This window comes from Papaver somniferum, chromosome 7, assembly GCF_003573695.1.
Source record: "Papaver somniferum cultivar HN1 chromosome 7, ASM357369v1, whole genome shotgun sequence".
Lineage (NCBI taxonomy): Eukaryota > Viridiplantae > Streptophyta > Magnoliopsida > Ranunculales > Papaveraceae > Papaver > Papaver somniferum.
Window position 1 is genome coordinate 24,446,274 of NC_039364.1, and position 20,926 is coordinate 24,467,199.

General features: G+C 36.9%; 2 protein-coding genes across 2 annotated transcripts; both read left to right on the plus strand.

Annotated features, from left to right (window-relative positions):
- The first annotated feature begins 1,570 nt into the window (after positions 1-1,570).
- Positions 1,571-6,760, plus strand: LOC113296727. The gene is made up of 8 exons (XM_026545054.1): positions 1,571-2,541; positions 2,676-2,843; positions 2,946-3,027; positions 3,155-3,221; positions 3,918-4,103; positions 4,193-4,253; positions 4,893-5,362; positions 6,303-6,760. Exons 1-7 carry the CDS (start codon positions 1,914-1,916, stop codon positions 5,081-5,083), a joined length of 1,383 nt encoding a protein of 460 aa, XP_026400839.1. The 5' UTR covers positions 1,571-1,913; the 3' UTR covers positions 5,084-5,362; positions 6,303-6,760.
- Positions 6,761-7,014: 254 nt separating this feature from the next.
- On the plus strand, positions 7,015-8,995 carry LOC113300603 (UDP-glycosyltransferase 74F2-like). Its single transcript, XM_026549806.1, has 2 exons — positions 7,015-7,749; positions 7,836-8,995. Exons 1-2 carry the CDS (start codon positions 7,105-7,107, stop codon positions 8,580-8,582), a joined length of 1,392 nt encoding a protein of 463 aa, XP_026405591.1. The 5' UTR covers positions 7,015-7,104; the 3' UTR covers positions 8,583-8,995.
- The last annotated feature ends 11,931 nt before the right edge of the window (positions 8,996-20,926 follow it).

Genomic DNA, 20,926 nt, shown 5'->3' on the forward strand with positions numbered 1-20,926 from the left:
GTGACTAAAGCAAGACTGAAACAGTCATTTCTTGGTTTACGCCAGAATTGTATAGATTGATCTCCCAAATCTAAAATACTCATGTGTAGTACATTTTTTAGGGTTTAAACTCGATTCTCATCAACCTACCCTATTTTTACCATTTTCACCATAATCAGTTTTTACCCCCAAACACCCTATATATTTGCTCTAGTGATAAACAAGTTACGAGGGATATACAAGGTGAGATCCCGTGGTATATGCTCTTTGCAGATGACGCGACGCTAATTGGCGAGTCCAAGTCCGAAGTCAAAGAAAAACTAGAGTAGTGGCAGCGAACTCTATAATCGAAGGGCCTTTAGGCTCGGCAGGATCAAGACTGAGTACCCATAGTGCGATTCCAAGGATACCAGAACCAACGACGGAAATATTTTGCTAGTCGGACAACCAGTATCGAGGAAGGACTCCTTCAGATATTTGGGATCGATGATCCAAGACGATGACGGAATCGGAGAAGATATCAGATACAAGACCCAAGCAGGTTGGGAGAAAATAGAGACCAATATGCATCCTTTTCGATAGAATATGCGTAACAAAGTTGAAAGAAAAGCTATACAAGACGACGATATGATCGGCGATGTTATATTGAGCGGATTGCTGGGAACTAAAACCAACACCTTAGAGAGTTGCATGCAACGAAGGTGCGTGACTTGCGGACAAAAGAGGTATGACCGAATCAGGAACGAATTTGTACGCAAGAAACTTGGATAGCACCAAGTCGGGAGATGCTCATCCAACATCGGCTGCTGGTTTGGGCATCTCCAACGAAAACCGCCAGATACGCCGGTACGTACACTGCTCATCAAACGTGCGGAAGGAAGGGTGAAACGCAGAGGTCGACCGAAGTTGACGTGGGATGAAACTATGAAATTAGGTATAGCTCGGAGGAACTTATCAGAATGATTGATGTTAGACCGACGTACGTGAAAAGGAGCGATCCACGTTAAAGAGGTATGATGTTTGAACTTGGCTTGGTCTTCGGCTTCCGGGATAGAGCATTGCAGGTGGGGGTTTGTGCGTAAGCTGTGCCGCCCTTTTCATCTTACAACCAACAAACATGTCAAACCATCCTACCAGGATTGTGAAGGGGGATTTTTCTCCCGTAGCCCTGCAGCTCGGGCAGGGATAAAGTGGAGTTGTCCACTGTGGTGGTCATCAATACGTAAGCCCATCATAGCGGGGATTACACCCCCGAATCGAAATGAACCCGACACGGAAAGCGCTAAGAATCTTCGCTCTGCCTGTGTATCATCTACCCAACATGTACCTTAATCAGGATAAAAGGAATGGTCGTGTCGAGACGGGCAGCCCGACATAAAATCCGTCATATATTCATGAGATGAACCGATAAAAAGACCGAGTCGTTGGCCTGTATTAACGTTCATCCCGAGCCTATCCAACTTGGTTAGGACAAAAAGCTCTGTTTTCTGTTTCGGTTTTGGATAATTGCTCAAATTTACCAAATTTACCAATAAGATGGGCAAATAGATAAATTTGAGCATTTGGACACTAAATCTATCAATAGGTGGGTTTCTGGACTTCTGAGTTCCTTATGATACGTACGGTTTAACATAAGATCTCTTCCCTTTCGCTACGAAACAAAAACCATCGATTCCAAAATACTACCCAAATCAAATTTCCTCTTTTATCTACTGAAAATTCAAAGCCTCGGGAAAACCAGTTTATGCATTCAACTAATCTACACTTCTCAAACCACTCCACCACTGAAACAGATTCCTGTCCAGCCTAACCAGCTGAAGTTTCACATTCGTATTCCAATCTGGGGCACATCTAATTCCAACGGAATTTGGTGATCCTTCCAAGCTCAAATTCTTAAACTTGGGTTTCCATTTTTCAGGGTTTCTTTGGTTCGTATGGATGCGAAACTCGGGTTTCTAAGTAGTGCTTTACAAGTATTTGATGAAACTCCTGAAAGAAACAAATTTTCCAGTATGCGTGTTTGGAATGGTTTGATTAATAGGAACTGTGGTGACGGTAATTTAAACAAGGCAAGTGAGATCTTTGAGGTAATGTCTATTAGGAATTCTAACTCTTGGAGCAGTTTAATGAATGGGTATTTGAGAATAAGAGAGAAAGAGAGGGCGAGATTGGTTTTGGGAATGTCACAGAGGAATGTGGCTTCTTGGACTACTATTGCTAATGGAATTTCACAGGATGGTCAGCAATCTACGGACATGTTTTCTGAAATATTGGATGCTGGTTCAAATACTGATGACCCAGTTAAAGTTTCTGCTTTATCAGCTTTTGCGAGAATTGGTGCATTAGAAACTGGATTTTCGATCCATAATTTTGCTTGTCACAATAGGTTCAAAGGGAGCAGACAAATAGGGGCAGAGTTGGTTGATATGTACGCTAAATGTGTGAAAAATTACTGTGCTGATAATATGATAAATGAGCTACAAGGAATAGCAGGTCAATCTGGCCGGGCAACTCAAGGATGTTCTGAACAAGCTCTTCAATGCGCTGACATCACAAGGAAAGGTAAGAAACATTTATCTCTTGAATGTGATTGGTTTTTGTCAATCTTAACAAGGATATACACTACTGCATGTTACACGATGGAAGTGAAGTATCCACATCATATATGAATTTAATGGATCAAAATCTCTTTTTAGGTGAGCAAAAGCAGCTTCAAAATGTGGAAAGAAATAAAATTTGTTCATCAAATGGAGATGTTACTGAAAGTGGTGCTAGTTTCGTAAGAGAACCTATTACTTTTGCTGATAAAAAGCTACTGGTTCTAGATCTCAACGGGTTGCTTGTTGACGTTGGGAAAAGATCATGTAAGAATCGTTGATATTGTATTGTTAACTCTAAGATGTTTCTTTTGATATTAAAGTTGAAGGGTCAATCTTCTTTCTTTCTGTTTTCTTTCCTTTTAACAGGTACTAAGAGGCCCTATTGTGATGATTTCCTCAAATTCTGCTTTGAAAGATTTCATGTGGGTGTTTGGTCTTCAAGAACTAAGTATATATAAACTTCCAACCAACCTTGTATATTCGTGCCTTCGTCTGATCTCATTATTCCATTTAATTGCGCTTAGGAAGTAGCTACACATGATGGTCAGACATTAGATAACCTTTTATCTTTGCAGGAAAAATGTGAATAAAGTGGTTGACTTTCTCATGGGAGATTTAAAGGAAAATCTCATATTTTGTTGGGTAAGTAGTTTCCAAATTATAAAACAACTAGTTTATTCAGTTTCCCTTTAGGTTTTATTTCTGGTCTTAGTACTGCTCTTGCTTCCATTTTCCCTACGTTTAACTTAAAAATATCACATTGTCATTAGTGTATTACTGTCTTGTTCTCAGTTAACCTAATTAATCTTAGGTGCATTTATAGTTAATCAGTGTACTCTATTTTGACCTGGGCCTTTTACTTAGTTACTTATTTTTTGTTTCCATTTCCTCTGTTATGTAACCCATTGAGTTTACGGTTTGGTGCTTAAATTCTGTTCTATCTGGATATATTTTTTACAATAGGCTCAAAATCTCCGTCTATGTAGCTTTATGTGTTGTTTTGGTGTTGGCGGTTTGGTTGATTGCAAAAACTTATTTCTGCTACAAAGTTAAGACAGTATTTTTATCTTGTTAAAAGAAAAAACACATCTGTAGTGCGGAATCTTACTGTTCATCATAATTATAAATTCCAAAATAGCGTTCTATTGATCTCCTGAATGGGAGAAGAGAAATCATCCTAACTACAGGATAAATGGTTTCATATTATTTTGTGTTTCCTAATCCTAGTAAAAGAGAAAACACTCCTTTCGTCCTTCTGCATATACATTTGACTAGATCCTATTAAATTATTAGCCGTAGCTGATACTTTTTCCTCTCTGTGTCTTTTTTACTGGGCAGGATCAATCCCACTGCACCGAAACAGGTTTCAAAGTTATTGGTCACTGGTATAAGCCTTTGATATTGAAAGAGCTGAAGAAGCTATGGAATAAGCATGAACAAAATCTTCCATGGGAAAAGGGAACTTTCAACGAATCAAACACATTATTGTTGGACGACTCCCCCTACAAAGCTTTATGCAATCCTGTAAGTTGCTCGCCTTTTATATCCTGATTTCAGGTTACTATATTGTTGGCAACTGTATAAAATGCTGTTTGTCAATTTTCTGTTTGTAGTTGCACACTGGAATCTTCCCTTCCTCGTATACTCGAGAGGATCTAAACGATGATTCATTGGGTGAGACTTCTCTAATCCGAGATGATGTGCTATTTAAATTTAAGGAAATAATGATGTAAAATACCTGTAGGTAATGCAACATGTGGCTGTCATCCAAACTGTTGTTGCTTGTGTCTGGTCGCTCAACTCATCATTTTGAGCAACTAGAAAGTCAAACTACCGAAATTCAAATATTTAATATATCACGAGATGTGTTTTTTGGTAATGGAATCAAAGAATCTGTATGCAATCCATATATTTGGAATCTCATTTTGGATTTCAGAAAGAAGAATAATATAGGCGGCATGTGTTTTTGAGCGGTCAGACGAGTTTTATGGTGAAGGATTTTTCACATCATAGCTACACCATGTCACCAATGCTTACAACCAAGTGAACATGCTCATTCCATTTGGACCACATTTGGCTGACCACCTCGCACTGTTAATATTTTGTCCAAATGAGCTAGTATGATTTATATTCTCTTTCTCTTCTTAGTTCTGTCTTCTTCTTTTTTTTTTTTTGCTGCATATGGCATTATATTTATGAACAGTTAAAGACCAGTCTGCATTTCCTAGTCTTCCTAACGAGATCTAACTGCTTAATTTTGTTGCATGCTATCAGAATATTAGAATGTTTCTCACTTTTGTTGTTTGCAAGCAGGTCCAGGAGGAGACATCCGTGTTTATCTAGAAGGTTTAGTTGAGGCTGGAAATGTTCAGAAATATGTTGAGAGACACCCCTTTGGCCAACCCGCTATTACGCGCAGAAATCCTTTTTGGTGCTTCTACCGCCAAGTCCATGATACTGTTGTAACAAAGATGAAACAGAAGGAGTTCCTAAAATACGTTTAGAGGAAATTCAAGAGTATTTGGAGGTCCCATGTTTCATCATTAAGAAGAGAACTTTTTTTTTCAAGTGGCAAAGCTTACTGGGCGACATTACTTTAAGTTGATAGGAAAATGGTGTTTTGAGGAAGCTCTTGCAGTTGTTTCATTTTAGGTTGAGAGATCAGTACGTCCACGGAATAACAATAATCTTCAGATCACCGCTACAGGAGTTGCTTGAACAAGCGAAAACCTTCAGATCACCACTACAGGAGTTACTGTTCGACTGTACTCGATGAGTCCCAGGTTAAGTTCGTTTCTCCTCTCTTTTTTTCCTCTCCCTTTTTTAGTTTTTTTTTTAATTTATTATTCTTTTTTCTCTTATGAATCAATTATTACTTGCAGTAAATATCAAACCTCCTTCGTGAGTACTCGCCAATATGAGTATACAGTAACCATAGGTATAGGTGTACATGCATGCAACTAGGTATCTTGAGTTATCTTCACTGTACTCTTACTCTCCGTTGCAAGCTACTACTACGGACATACTTGCTAAGAAAAGTGCTACACTAGCTAGAGGGTGCTGTACATAGTAATACTACAAGGCCTTTTTTCTTGTCAGACTTAGAATGGCCTGACAACCAGTACTTTCGTTTTGTATAGGCTGTAGTTTTTGTTATTTTGTTAGCTTTTCTGTTAACAGTTTCTTTGTCGAACTGTCTTTTGCAAGGATTTTGTTCTTTTGAGGAATAAAATCTTGATTTGTCAAAAAAATACTACAGGGATGACCCATTGTGTATTGAGATGACAATAGGTAACTGCAACCGTGAATATTGTATATGGCCTAGAATGCTTGCTTCCTGTGGCTCATTGATTAGCACAGTCCAAACAGAAGACTTGCTACAGGACCATGTAAAATTAGTAGAATTAGGGTTTTGAATTTCAAAATTCAAGAAAGAGATATTTTTAGCCCTAAGCGAGCGCAAGGATAGTGATGAACTAGTAGTAATGATTTGGGGACTTGATTGGTGCATCTGGATAGAAAAAGATGTTAGAACGAGTTCGCCTCGATGCTAACCCTAGCATGGACTCGTTCCATTAGAGAGCACAAATGTTCATCTGCACTGTAACTCGATTCTGGTAGAGCGTCGTAGCAAAACTCATCTGCTTTCTGAATTTTCTCATTTTGATTTCTGTAGAAGTATTCCAACTCATCAGAACTGTGCTCTCAAATTTTGTGATACAGGTATTGTAGAAGTTGAACAAAGAAGAGAGGTCGAAAGAGAACAAGATAATCCCAAACTCGCGAGTTCCTGACTCCTAATGACAACATTGGCATTGAGCTCCATCCTTCCCCAGGTGATGTCAACTTACAAATTAGTGTTCCAGCAGTCGAGAGAGTAGAACCTGAAGTACCTGTTGAATACCCTAGAGCTGGCACTCTCTTCGAGCAACGTCTGAAGGAAATGATCTTTGGGGTACTGTTGAGAAGTTTGGTGTGCTACTTTGGTTGGTTTCGCTGTATGCTAAATTATGGAAGAAGTATGGACATATTGCTGCTACGAAGGGAATCATTGTCCATAACTAGCCAAGGGTGATTGGGTGTTGTTTTTCTATTTTGTATGTTTTAGAGAAGCATACTTCTACTTTGTAACAAAGACTGATGCCATCTTTCTTCTTGGTGCTATATGTTTTTGTGCTCAACTCATTTGCCACCTTCTGGAAAATTTGTAATTCAGGTGTCATGTCAGGCGTCATCTATTTTGACTGTCAAATGTTGACTACGTGGAGTGCAAACAAAGCATAATGACTTTTTATGTCACTCCAATAATCTATTTTGACTGTCAAATGTTGACTACTTTGACTACTTGGAGTTCAAGCAGCTGCAGCTCCACCCTGCTTGCGCCTCTTATTTAGGATAGGATTGCATGCATTCTCCAACTGCTTCATCTTCTCGTTAATATCGTCTATCTCACCTATTTATTGTAGTAAGACTAGTTAGATCTTGTCACAAGAAAAGAGACTTTAGTCAGATTTTTGAAGAGAAAATGGAGGTAAATTATGGAAACCATGTTCTAGTTGTTCCCTATCCAAGTCAAGGACACATTAATCCAATGCTCCAATTCTCAAAGAGATTAATCTCAAAAGGTCTCAAAATCACCTTAGCCATAACTATTCATGTTGCCAACAAGATGGAAACTCAAATTAACGGTCCGGTTAAAGTCGAAATGATTTCAGATGGTCACGATGAAGGTGGTGTTATGCAAGCAAGTAGTCCACAGGCATATCTCGAAACATTCGCAATCGTGGGTTCACAAACCTTGACTGAAATCATCGAGAGACGAAGCAATTCAGGTGATCCGGTCAGTTGTGTAGTTTATGATCCGTTTTTGCCATGGGCATTAGATGTAACCAAGCAATTCAACCTTATGGGAGCTGCCTTCTACACCCAATCTTGTGCTGTTAGTAGTATTTACTATTACGTGCAAAAGGGTATGATGAAATCCCCGGCCACGCTGGGCGAGGTAGTTTCACTTCCGGGGCTGCCGCCGTTGGAGTTTTCGGATCTACCATCTTTTGTTGCCGGCGTTGGGCCTTTCCCGGCATTGTTGTCCACTCTTTTGGAGCAGTTCCATAACATTGATAAAGCAGATTGGGTTCTGTTTAGTTCATTTGACAAGCTAGAGGCTGAGGTAAATAACAGTAGAACATCTTTTCTTGTTCACATTATCTTTTTGGCTTAACATAACTGATTTTAGTTTGTTTGATTTTTTTACAGATATTAAATTTTATGTCAAAGCTATGGAAAGTGAGGGCGATTGGACCAACTATTCCATCGAAGTATTTAGACAAAAGGATTGAAGATGATGAAGATTATGGATTCAACCTATTTGAGCCAAAAACATCTTCATGCATGAACTGGCTTAGCTCAAAAAAGAACAACTCTGTTGTTTATGTGTCTTTTGGAAGCCTTTCGGCAGCAAAACAAGAGCAAATGGAAGAAATTGCGTGGACACTATGGGAGTGCGATTACAATTTTCTGTGGGTAGTGAAACAGGCTGAAGAAAACAAAATCCCATCTGAATTCCTGGAGAAAATTTCAACATCTGACAAAGGCTTGATGGTAACATGGTGCCCGCAATTGGAAGTTTTATCCCACCCGGCCGTGGGATGTTTTGCGACGCATTGTGGGTTCAACTCTACATTAGAGGCATTGAGTATTGGAGTGCCAATGATTGGGTTTCCGCAATGGACTGATCAACCAACAAATGCAAAATGTATCGAAGCTATGTGGGAAGTAGGAATGAGACCAAAAGTTGATGAAGAGGGAATTGCTAGGAAAATGGAGATTGATTTATGTGTAAGAGAAATTATGGGTGGGGGAGAGAAAGGGAAAGAGATGCGAAGAAATGCAAGTAAATGGAAGGAATTGGCAAAAGAGGCAATGGATGGAGGTGGAAGTTCTGATAAGAATATCGTGGAACTTGTAGCTCAAGTCAAGTTAAATGTTATTGTAGCTAAATAGTTTAAGTATAAAGGGCCAGATCCCAAACAAAATAAAAGATTCATGGAGTTCTGGAAAAAAAGAAGAGTTACTTATATTTCACATAGGGGCGGAGCCGGATACTCTATTAACGAGAAGCTAAATATTACTAGGGGTGTAAGAAAGTAAAAATGAGCTTGGAAGTCCACAATATCTCTGAAAATTAAGGCTTGGGAGTCACCTTTCAGATCTCTTAACTGTCGAAGAATTAATTGAGAATGTCGTGGAAAACGAAAAAGGTAATGAACCTGAAGTTAAAGATGAAAATGTGATTATAGAGCCACTTCTAAACAAAGAAGCTATAAGAGTTACAAAAATATTAGATAATTTGGTTTTTTACTGTATCAACGATGCTATTATTATTTTATTTTTCAATTTTTTAACAATAGATGTAATTTTCGCATTTCTCGCATGACGCATGCTTGAAGATGCGTCATTAAATGTGAAGAAGCCTCATGTCAAACTTGTGTTGCGTGTTTTGGGTATGTTGACCTAGAATAGAAGTTGCACCATAATGGTGCATTACGCCAGTAAGAGGTTGGCCAAGAACAATGTTGTACCACGATGGTGCAATACTTAAGTTGGGCATCAGACTAAAACTGGTAATGCACCACCATGGTGCAACTTCCGAACTCGTTGTCGCGAAAGTAGGGGAACTTGGTACATGTTTCTCAATTTTTCTAGTTGTAAAAATGTCAATAATATATAGAAATCATGCATTGATTACTCGAGAGAGCTTCATGATACATAGGAATCATCGTTGATGCGTTACTAAACCAAGTATGCATTCGAACGGTGCAAGACGAAAGGGAAGATGAACGTTGCAATAATTCTATGGAACGAGCTAGAGAACGCATATTTGTGAACTAGATCCCCCAATAATATTCACTCTTCCGCATTTGCCAAAATACCCTTGGCATACAAGGACTAGGCTTTGCTTGGCTTTGACATTGCAACATGAGTTGGATTTAGTTGCTAGTCCCGACGATGATGAACTATGGTTTATTCTTTGGCATTAGAGTTTGATCTCTACAGTATTGAGCTAAGAATTATTTGTCATTTCGATAACCTGACAAACTGTAAATTTTGGGGATTCGTGAGTGTTTTGCACTTAGGATTATTCTTTGATATATATTTTATGGAAATCCTTGGCATGTCTATGGGACGCGTGATTAGAGGATCCATATTCGATATTTTCGGTAGTGCTAGCGACTCTCTAAGGATTCTTGGGTACGCGGTATGGGAGGATCCATATTCGATATTTTTGGTAGTGCTGGCGACTCTCTAAGGTGCATCACAATGGTTAATTACGCCCGTGAGAAGCTAGCCAAGAACGATGTTGCACCACTACGGTGCAATACTCAAGTTGGGCATCGATCCAGAACTGGTTATGCACTACCATGATGCAATTTCTAAAACTCGTGGTCAATCCTCTCCATTTTTCTAGTTGTAGAAATGTAAATAAGACATAAATATAGAAGAAATGCTGGTTGAAGGTGCATTAAGCGGAGATGCATCCTTAGGCTATAAAGCTTGGATGGTAAAACCTATTTGGTGCGATGCATTGCTTACTCGAGAGAGATTCATATTGCATAGGCTTTTATTCAGTGTTGCGTTGCTAAACCAAGTATCTATCAGAATGGTGCAAATGTAAGGAAAGGTGAACGTCGCAATAATTCGTATATCCGAGCTATAGGACGCATACCTGCGAACTAAATTGCTCCAATGATGCACATTCTGGGGCGTTATTTGCGACAGATATTCGGCGCATATGGACTGGGCTTTGCTTGGCTTTGGCCTTGCAACATGAGTTGGATTTAGTTGCCAGTCCTGACGATGATGAACGACGTTTCGTGCTTGATAACTTCAAGGTACAAAGAATGGTAAGTAAGCATCCACAAGGATTTACAAGATTAGTGTTCTGGCACTTTGTCGATTGTATCATCTAATTGCGAGGTGATTACGACATTATGGTAAATCATATCATCTGGTTCGGAAATGCGATGCAAGATATGATAGTTCTCATACTTGATGAGGTAAGTTGCAGTCCATTCCTTGGATGCTCATGCTTCATATCAAGCCATTTGACGTTGACTTGCATCAATTACGAATTGGGCATGGAGAGAAGATGAAGCTAAACCATCATGCAAGTTAGGGGAGCTTGCATAAGCCACTTGTATCACAAGGATGATGCAAGGTAAGTACGTCGTGAGCTATCCTGAATGATGTGCCCATGGAAAGAGAAGAACTAGTGCATGCTTTCAGCTCAATGTCGAGGATGAGTAAAAAAGTTGAAAAATAATATTGAAATGGTCTATGTGCAAGTCCAAGGAAATGCACCATGCCTGGACAGGACTCGGAAGTGAGTGATGCATGCAAAATGCATCAACATTAGACTTTATGGATTTGGACCCTTCGCATAGCAAGGGTAACTTGAAATGGTATTAAAGATGCGTCTAAGGCAAATAAATGTCTATTTTCCTAGTGACCCTTTAAGTTTTAAGGCCAAATCACTGCTTACGAGTGGCGTATCTGTGAATGGAGGCATGTGAGGCATCGCTTCGTAGGCATATTTTTCAGTCCGTCAAAATAGTCATGCAATATTTCAATTCATTCAAATCAAAATAGTGATTACATATTCTCTTACAAGAATAAAAAAACATTAAAATACTAATCAATAAAGGCTAGGTTAATTTAGATGTAAGCAATGGTTTCTTGCAAAGCTGTTAGGTCCAGGGTTTTTTTCCCCTCAAATACATAAAAATTGTGGCTTTAGTTAGAACTTGACTTGCGTTGAGGTTCTTTCCATAGTTTGAAGTATTAGACATAAAAAGCAGACAATGTGCACATTTTGTGGAAATTTCCTAAATCAAGATCCAAGACTTGGTTCACAAGTTTAATCAATTTTTGGAAGAACTAATAACCTTCACCGCACATATAAATAATTTGAATAACGACGATGAGCGATCAAAACGTCTGTCTTGAAAACAAATAAAGAAAGAATAAACTAAAACTAAGTTATTGGGTCATCCCACAACTTTGAGTTCACAAACTTACATGATAGGTTTATGAACTCAATTTTGAATAAAATATCGGGAGAAAATCCACTTATGGAACTTGGGTTAGCGAACTTCCTATGTTAGGTCCACAGAGTCCCTATATGAAAATCCAATAATTGAGATTTCCTAGACTGTAGACTCACGAATTGAATTTGTGATTTTGTAAATCTAAGGAGCAAAAATGTTTATCAGTATTAATATATATTACTGAAACTTTCATATCTCATTGCATTTGTATTTTTTTATCTTTGTGAAATTATGAAATTTCACAAAACTAAGCCAAATGCTAGTCTATACTAAGATACATCTTTGTAATTTAGTCCTTATAAAAGTATTTTTTTTTATTTTTTTTTTATAAAAGATAGATAAATAGAGAGAAAAGAGCCTTAAAGGAAAATATGTCTTCGTCACTAACCTTTGATGAAGTTCTTTAAATGATATCTTTGTATGATATTCAATCTTCAATCTTGAGAGTAAATCAGATGGTCCTAAGAAGCTTCTACTCCATAATTTACAGACCGAAGATGACTTTAGTAGGTTATAAATCAAAAATATTTTTTGCATCGAGATTTTAAAATACACTTGACATACCAACGCATGTAGGTTCGATCGACCATTCGCTTTAACAGTTGTATAGTTCGATTTTTAAAAGAAACAAACCAATCTTGTTAGGATACAAAATAATTTGAAGAAGATATTCCGACGTATTAAAAAAAATATATGATCTGGAAGTTTGATAGAGTTCATAAGGATTTTAACAGATTATGTATCCTATGCTAGATGGTGGTTGAGTTATGTAGTTTAACCTCCAACTCCCAACAAATAAATTTTCTTTTAAGATGATACACAATATTGATGTTCACGTACCCAAAAAATAAAAAGCATGGAAATTAATTAGATAAGCAAAACGCATGGAATCGTATTCTCTATATTTTTATCAGTTATAATAGTTTTGACCAAGAAGAGGTCTTTATATGACCAGAAGTTTGATTGGTAAGGCAAACACTGACAATAGTTATTATCTATTCATAATTAATGTATGTTACCCAATAGAGATATTTTATAAAAGGGTTGTAACTTTAGTGTCTAATTATGGTCTGGGTAGTAGAAGATGCAGTTGATGCGTTTAGGTTATAGCCTAACTTTGACTATCTTATTAGTTTACCAAGATACCCCTATTTTCGGTAGTGCTGGCGACTCTCTAAGGATTCTTGTTGTTCATTAAAAATTTAAAAAAAATGTGTGATTCATGTGCATCATGGTAGGTGACCTAATTTAATGTATTTCGGGGACTAAATTCTTTAAAGGGGGTAATAAGATGATACCCGCTTTTTTCGTATGATGTATGCTCAAATATGCGTTATTGAATGAGATGAACCGTCATCTCAAGATTGTGTGTCCCCTAAAACGCCTGTGAGAAGCTAGCCAAAAACTATGTTGCACCACTATGGTGCAATACTCAAGTTGGGCATCGATCCAGAACTGGTTATGCACTACCATGATGCAATTTCTAAAACTCGTGGTCAATCCTCTCCATTTTTCTAGTTGTAGAAATGTAAATAAGACATAAATATAGAAGAAATGCTGGTTGAAGGTGCATTAAGCGGAGATGCATCCTTAAGATATAAAGCTTGGATGGTAAAACCTATTTGGTGCAATGCATTGCTTACTCGAGAGAGCTTCATATTGCATAGGCTTTTATTCAGTGTTTCGTTGCTAAACCAAGTATCTATCAGAATGGTGCAAATGTAAGGAAAGGTGAACGTCGCAATAATTCGTATGACCGAGCTATAGGACGCATACCTGCGAACTAAATTGCCCCAATGATGCACATTCTGGGGAGTTATTTGCGACAGATATTTGGCGCATAGGGACTGGGCTTTGCTTGGATTTGGCCTTGCAACATGAGTTGGATTTAGTTTCCAGTCCTGGCGATGATGAACGACGTTTCGTGCTTGATAATTTCAAGGTACAAAGAATGGTAAGTAAGCATCCACAAGGATTTACAAGATTAGTGTTCTGGCACTTTGTCGCTTGTATCATCTAATTGCGAGGTGATTACGACATTATGGTAAATCATATCATCTGGTTCGGAAATGCGATGCAAGATATGATAGTTCTCATACTTGATGAGGTAAGTTGCAGTCCATTCCTTGGATGCTCATGCTTCATATCAAGCCATTTGACGTTGGCTTGCATCAATTACGAATTGGGCATGGATAGAAGATGAAGCTAAACCATCATGTAAGTTAGGGGAGCTTGCATAAGCCACTTGTATCACAAGGATGATGCAAGCTAAGTACGTCGTGAGCTAGCCTGAATGATGTTCCCATGGAAAGAGAAGAACTAGTGCATGCTTTCAGCTCAATGTCGAGGATGAGTAAAAAAGTTGAAAAATAATATTGAAATGGTCTATGTGCAAGTCCAAGGAAATGCACCATTCCTGGACAGGACTCGGAAGTGAGTGATGCATGCAAAATGCATCAACATTAGACTTTATGGATTTGGATCCTTCGCATAGCAAGGGTAACTTGAAATGGTATTAAAGATGCGTCTAAGGCAAATAATTGTCTATTTTCCTAGTGACCCTTTAAGTTTTAAGGCCAAATCACTGCTTACGAGTGGCGTATCTGTGAATGGAGGCATGTGAGGCATCGCTTCGTAGGCATATTTTTCAGTCCGTCACAATAGACATACAATATTTCAATTCATTCAAATCAAAATAGTGATTACATATTCGCTTACAAGAATAAAAAAACATTAAAATACTAATCAATAAAGGCTAGGTTAATTTATATGTAAGCAATGGTTTCTTGCAAAGCTGTTAGGTCCATGGTTTTTTTCCCCTCAAATACATAAAAATTGTGGGTTTAATTAGAACTTGACTTGCGTTGAGGTTCTTTCCATAGTTTGAAGTATTAGACATAAAAAACAGACAATGTGCACATTTTGTGGCAATTTCCTAAATCAAGATCCAAGACTTGGTTCACAAGTTTAATCAATTTTGGAAGAACTAATAACCTTCACCGCACATATAAATAATTTGAATAGCGACCATGAGCGATCAAAACGTCTTTCTTGAAAACAAATAAAGAAAGAATAAACTAAAACTAAGTTATTGGGTCATCCCACAACTTTGAGTTCACAAACTTACATGATAGGTTTATGAACTCAATTTTGAATAAAATATCGGGAGAAAATCCACTTATGGAACTTGGGTTAGCGAACTTCCTATGTTAGGTCCACAGACTCCCTATATGAAAATCCAATAATTGAGATTTCCTAGACTTTAGACTCACGAATTGAATTTGTGTTGTAAATCTAAGGAGCAAAAAAGTTTATCAGTATTAATATATATTACTGAAACTTTCGTATCTCATTGCATTTGTCTTTTTTATCTTTGTAAAATTATGAAATTTCACAAAACTAAGCCAAATGCTAGTCTATACTAAGATACATCTTTGTAATTTAGTCCTTATAAAAGTATTTCTTTTAATTTTTTTTATAAAAGATAGATAAATAGAGGGAAAAGAGCCTGAAAGGAAAATATGTCTTCGTCACTAACCTTTGATGAAGTTCTTTAAATGATATCTTTGTATGATATTCAATCTTCAATCTTGAGAGTATATCAGATGGTCCTAAGAAACTTCTACTCCATAATTTACAGACCGAAGATGACTTTAGTAGGTTATAAATCAAAAATATTTTTTGCATCGAGATTTTAAAATACACTTGACATACCAACGCATGTAGGTTCGATCGACCATTCGCTTTAACAGTTGTATAGTTCGATTTTTAAAAGAAACAAACCAATCTTGTTGGGATACAAAATAATTTGAAAAAGATATTCCGACGTATTAAAAAATATATGAACTGGAAGTTTGATAGAGTTCATAAGGGTTTTAACAGATTATGTATCCTGTGCTAGATGGTGGTTGAGTTATGTAGTTTAACCTCCAACTCCCAACAAATAAATTTTCTTTTAAGATGATACACAATATTGATGTTCACATACCCAAAAAATAAAAAGCATGGAAATTAATTAGATAAGCAAAACACATGGAATCGTATTCTCTATATTTTTTATCAGTTATAATAGTTTTGACCAAGAAGTGGTCTTTATATGACCAGAAGTTTGATTGGTAAGGCAAACACTGACAATAGTTATTATCTATTCATAATTAATGTATGTTACCCAATAGAGATATTTTATAAAAGGGTTGTAACTTTAGTGTCTAATTATGGTCTGGGTAGTAGAAGATGCAGTTGATGCGTTTAGGTTGTAGCCTAACTTTGACTATCTTATTAGTTTACCAAGATACCCTTATTTTCGGTAGTGCTGGCGACTCTCTAAGGATTCTTGTTGTTCACTAGAAATTAAAAAAAAATGTGTGATTCATGTGCATCATGGTAGGTGACCTATTTTAATGTATTTCGGGGACTAAATTCTTTAAAGGGGGTGATAAGATGATACCCGCTTTTTTCGTATGATGTATGCTCAAATATGCGTTATTGAATGAGATGAACCGTCATCTCAAGATTGTGTGTGCGTTTAGGGCATGTTGGCCTAAAACATAAGGAGCATCACAATGGTGAATTACGCCTGTGAGAAGCTAGCCAAGAACGATGTTGCACCACTATGGTGCAATACTCAAGTTGGGCATCGATCCAGAACTGGTTATGCACTACCATGATGCAATTTATAAAACTCGTGGTCAATCCTCTCCATTTTTCTATTTGTAGAAATGTAAATAAGATATAAATATAGAAGAAATGCTGGTTGAAGGTGCATTAAGCAGAGATGCATCCTTAAGCTATAAATCTTGGATGGTAAAACCTATTTGGTGCGATGCATTGCTTACTCGAGAGAGCTTCATATTGCATAGGCTTTTATTCAGTGTCGTTACTAAACCAAGTATCTATCAGAATGGTGCAAATGTAAGGAAAGGTGAACGTCACAATAATTCGTATGACCGAGCTATAGGACGCATACCTGCGAACAAAATTTCCCCAATGATGCATATTCTGGGGCGTTATTTGCGACAGATATTTGGCGCATATGGACTGGGCTTTGCTTGGATTTGGCCTTGCAACATGAGTTGGATTTAGTTGCCAGTCCTGACGATGATGAACGACGTTTCGTGCTTGATAACTTCAAGGTACAAAGAATGGTAAGTAAGCATCCACAAGGATTTACAAGATTAGTGTTCTGGCACTTTGTCGATTGTATCATCTAATTGCGAGGTGATTACGACATTATGGTAAATCATATCATCTGGTTCGGAAATGCGATGCAAGATATGATAGTTCTCATACTTGATGAGGTAAGTTGCAGTCCATTCCTTGGATGCTCATGCTTCATATCAAACCATTTGACGTTGGCTTGCATCAATTACGAATTGGGCATGGATAGAAGATGAAGCTAAACCATCATGCAAGTTAGGGGAGTTTGCATAAGCCACTTGTATCACAAGGATGATGCAAGGTAAGTACGTCGTGAGCTAGCCTGAATGATGTTCCCATGGAAAGAGAAGAACTAGTGCATGCTTTCAGCTCAATGTCGAGGATGAGTAAAAAAGTTGAAAAATAATATTGAAATGGTCTATGTGCAAGTCCAAGGAAATGCACCATTCCTGGACAGGACTCGGAAGTGAGTGATGCATGCAAAATGCATCAACATTAGACTTTATGGATTTGGACCCTTCGCATAGCAAGGGTAACTTGAAATGGTATTAAAGATGCGTCTAAGGCAAATAAATGTCTATTTTCCTAGTGACCCTTTAAGTTTTAAGGCAAAATCACTGCTTACGAGTGGCGTATCTGTGAATGGAGGCATGTGAGGCATCGCTTCGTATAAGATGCAGTTGATGCATTTAGGTTGTAGCCTAACTTTGACTATATTATTAGTTTACCAAGATACCCCTATGCAATAAGTTAAATAACATCATAACTTAACCCACCAAGAAAAAAATCACCGGGCATAACAACTACATGGACATTTCCTCAAACATCTTAACTGCATATTCAAATATGTTTTCTTCCACCAAATCTGTAAAAAGAATGTTAAAATCCTACACTTTAGTAAACCCATCACCATAATTCTTCTATGAATCGAGTTTTTTGATCTGTTCTACTGCCATAAAATTTATTACTCTCAATTGTTCACTATTCCTTCAACCACTTAACCCGCATAAAGCTGAATCAAAATTCAATAACAAACTAGTGATTTTAAAAAATTGTATTTATACTACAACGAGATAAACAAACATAGCAACAATATATACCATTAATGACCAATTGGATCAACATATCCAAAACCAAAGACACTACGGATAGATGTTGAAAACGCGGGGATACCAAAATATACCACCAACTTTTTGGTAGGAAATTTGTATGAACAAACTTAAACACAATTCCGAGAGTTCAACTTAATGAAACTCAATCAAGGATAAGTATTCAGAGTTATATCTCTTTCTCTCACAATCAGAAAGTTTACAGAGACTAGTCTGTGAACCTGATTTACGTGTGAGAGTACTTAGGTGATTCAAAAGATTAATTTTCCAAGTAATCAATCAAGCCGTATCCAAAAAACAAGGTTGTACGTATCTACTATGATTGATTTACGCACAACCTGTGATATTTCAAATGTAAAGATAAACAATATAATGCGGAAAAAAATAACACAGACACCATAAATTTTGTTAACGAGGAAACCACAAATGCGGAAAAAAAACCTCGGACCTAGTCCAGATTGAACAACAAATTGTATTAAGCCGCTACAGACACTAGTCTACCACCAATTAACTTCAGACTGAAATGTAGTTGAGATCGAATTAAACCCTCACAACAATTCAGTTACAGTCGCGTTCCTTACACCTCTTGAATTCCAACATGACTCCACGCAATTGATTCCCTTAGCTGATGTCACACCAACTAAGAGTTGCTTAAACTAAATCGAAGACTTTAATTAAACCAATCTTCTTCCCACAGATAAGCTAATATATGTGATTTCGTTTTTGATCAAAGATCAAGGTGTTGGAAATCGAAAGCAATAGACAAAGTCTAGCTAACCTAAAAATCCGGACTTTTGCAACCCGAACTGCAACCTAGATTATTATTCACCTCACAAGTATAAAACTTGTGAAATCAACAAAGTCTGAGACGAAGAGAACTTTGAAGATTACTATCTATCTTGATCAAGTGAGCATCTAAATAATCAATCAAGATCAGGATACTCGAGTTATCAAGAGAAGATAACTAGAACTGGCTTCACGAATCCCTATGAAGTCTTTGTAGTCGCTAAACCCTAAAAGGGTGTTAGGAAGATGATGGCTCTAATTTTTCAACTAGGAAAAACTAAGAAAAGTAGTGTCGAGATTCAAATATCCCAGTTGTTTGAGGTTCCCCTTTTATAAACATTTAAAACATATGTTGCTTTAGGTTTAATCTAAGATAGCTTTGGAACCAAGCAAACAATATCCACCGTTAGATGTATCTTTGAATCTGATTTACATAACAAGATATATACTCTGGTTAGGATGAACCCTAACCGAACCTTGTACAAAAGACCACACTCATGAATGGTTAGTCGAAACTAGTCAACTGAACTATAAGATTGAGCATTTTCATTAAATACTTAAGACTTAACTCGAATCACAATTATGTGATCAAATATGTCTATGGTGTTTCTAGAGATTATTCAAATGCTAATTATTTTGGAGAAATTATTTGAGTGCATATGAAATTAATCGACATGGTAAGTAAATGTACAAGGTACAAATAGTTAACCGATTCGTGAATAGTTAAGTCAAAGTTTGCACTGGTATGTATACTTTATAACATGACCGAGTTTCGGAATGGTTCACAGAAATGTTTCATTACGTGTACCGGTATGGATACCTTAATACAACAAAACAGTTTCGGAATTCACATAAATTTTCTGGTACGTGTACTGGTATGGATACCAAACCAGTTCCGGAACCAACATTTCTTTTCTAGTACACGTACTGGTTTGCGTACCGATCCGGGTTCACAATTTCACAGACTTTTTAAGGTGTGCATACGAGTATGCATACCAAAAGTCTTTTGTCGACATATAGCTACTCCACAACGTGTACAGAGTATATGTATTACGGCTTCAGACCTTAACAGTTTTCACATTTTGTAAAACTGATATGTACACTGTCTTATATCCGAATTTGTAGTAGTTCTATATTTATTTCTAAATCGATTCGAAACATTCCTGAATAACATCAATGACACATATCACTGTTCCAGGATATTTTTGAATGATAATCTTGAATCATGATTTTGATTCCGAACAATAAATTGTTCTTAAAAGAAATTCATCAAGTATGAAATGTTCATTAAGCTTAGTCATATATTTCAAGAAGTTTACTTCTAGAAATTCTTGGTATGCTTACGATAGTATAATTAGTTACGCGACAACGTCTCAATGATAGAAAGGTGAATATAACTTGAGAAATATAACGGTAAAACGCAATGAGGACTGATGAGATGTCGTTTTCTCAACTACATTTTTATCCTAATCCGATACTTAACTAATTGTAGAATATAAATCAAGATATAGTTTTGACATCTAAATTACAACAAGCTTGAGATAGCAACACTTGTGAGTTCGACTGAGCAATGCTATAACAGGTGTTTTTTTGTAACAATATTAAGCGACGGAAAATTAAAGAAACATCAAATTCAGTTACAAAAAAGAATACTTAATTAGCAACTGAAAGCACAAAGTCAGCGAAATAGTTACATAAGTTTGATGCTGTTATACTTTTAAATTTCTGGAGCGAGCGATTTTCTGAGGAAAATCATTGATGTCTGATGTCTTCACAACAAATTGAATTTTCAAAATACACGAGAAAGAAATGATAACTCAATGTTGCACTATTAATTCAAGAATATACAAAGACAAAGAGGGATTCTTCTAAACAACACTGAAATCTGATAGACCAAGTTGGAAGATAGAGAGAGTGTTTACGGTTGATTTAGTTGTAGAGACAATAGTTTAGAGAGATATTCAGGAGGGGAGGCACTCGGTTACTAACAATTGGTTTTTAGAGTTTAAGGTTTAGTTATGGGGGAGCTGAATTACTATCAAATTAATAATAAATTAAAGGATGAAAGAGTTATAATTTCTAATAATATTTAAAAATTTGATGACTGTCAACTAACGGTCAGGATGTTTTGTAAAATAAAAAAAAGTCAGTCAATACTTTTGTAACGATCTTCGGTTAGTTTACGACC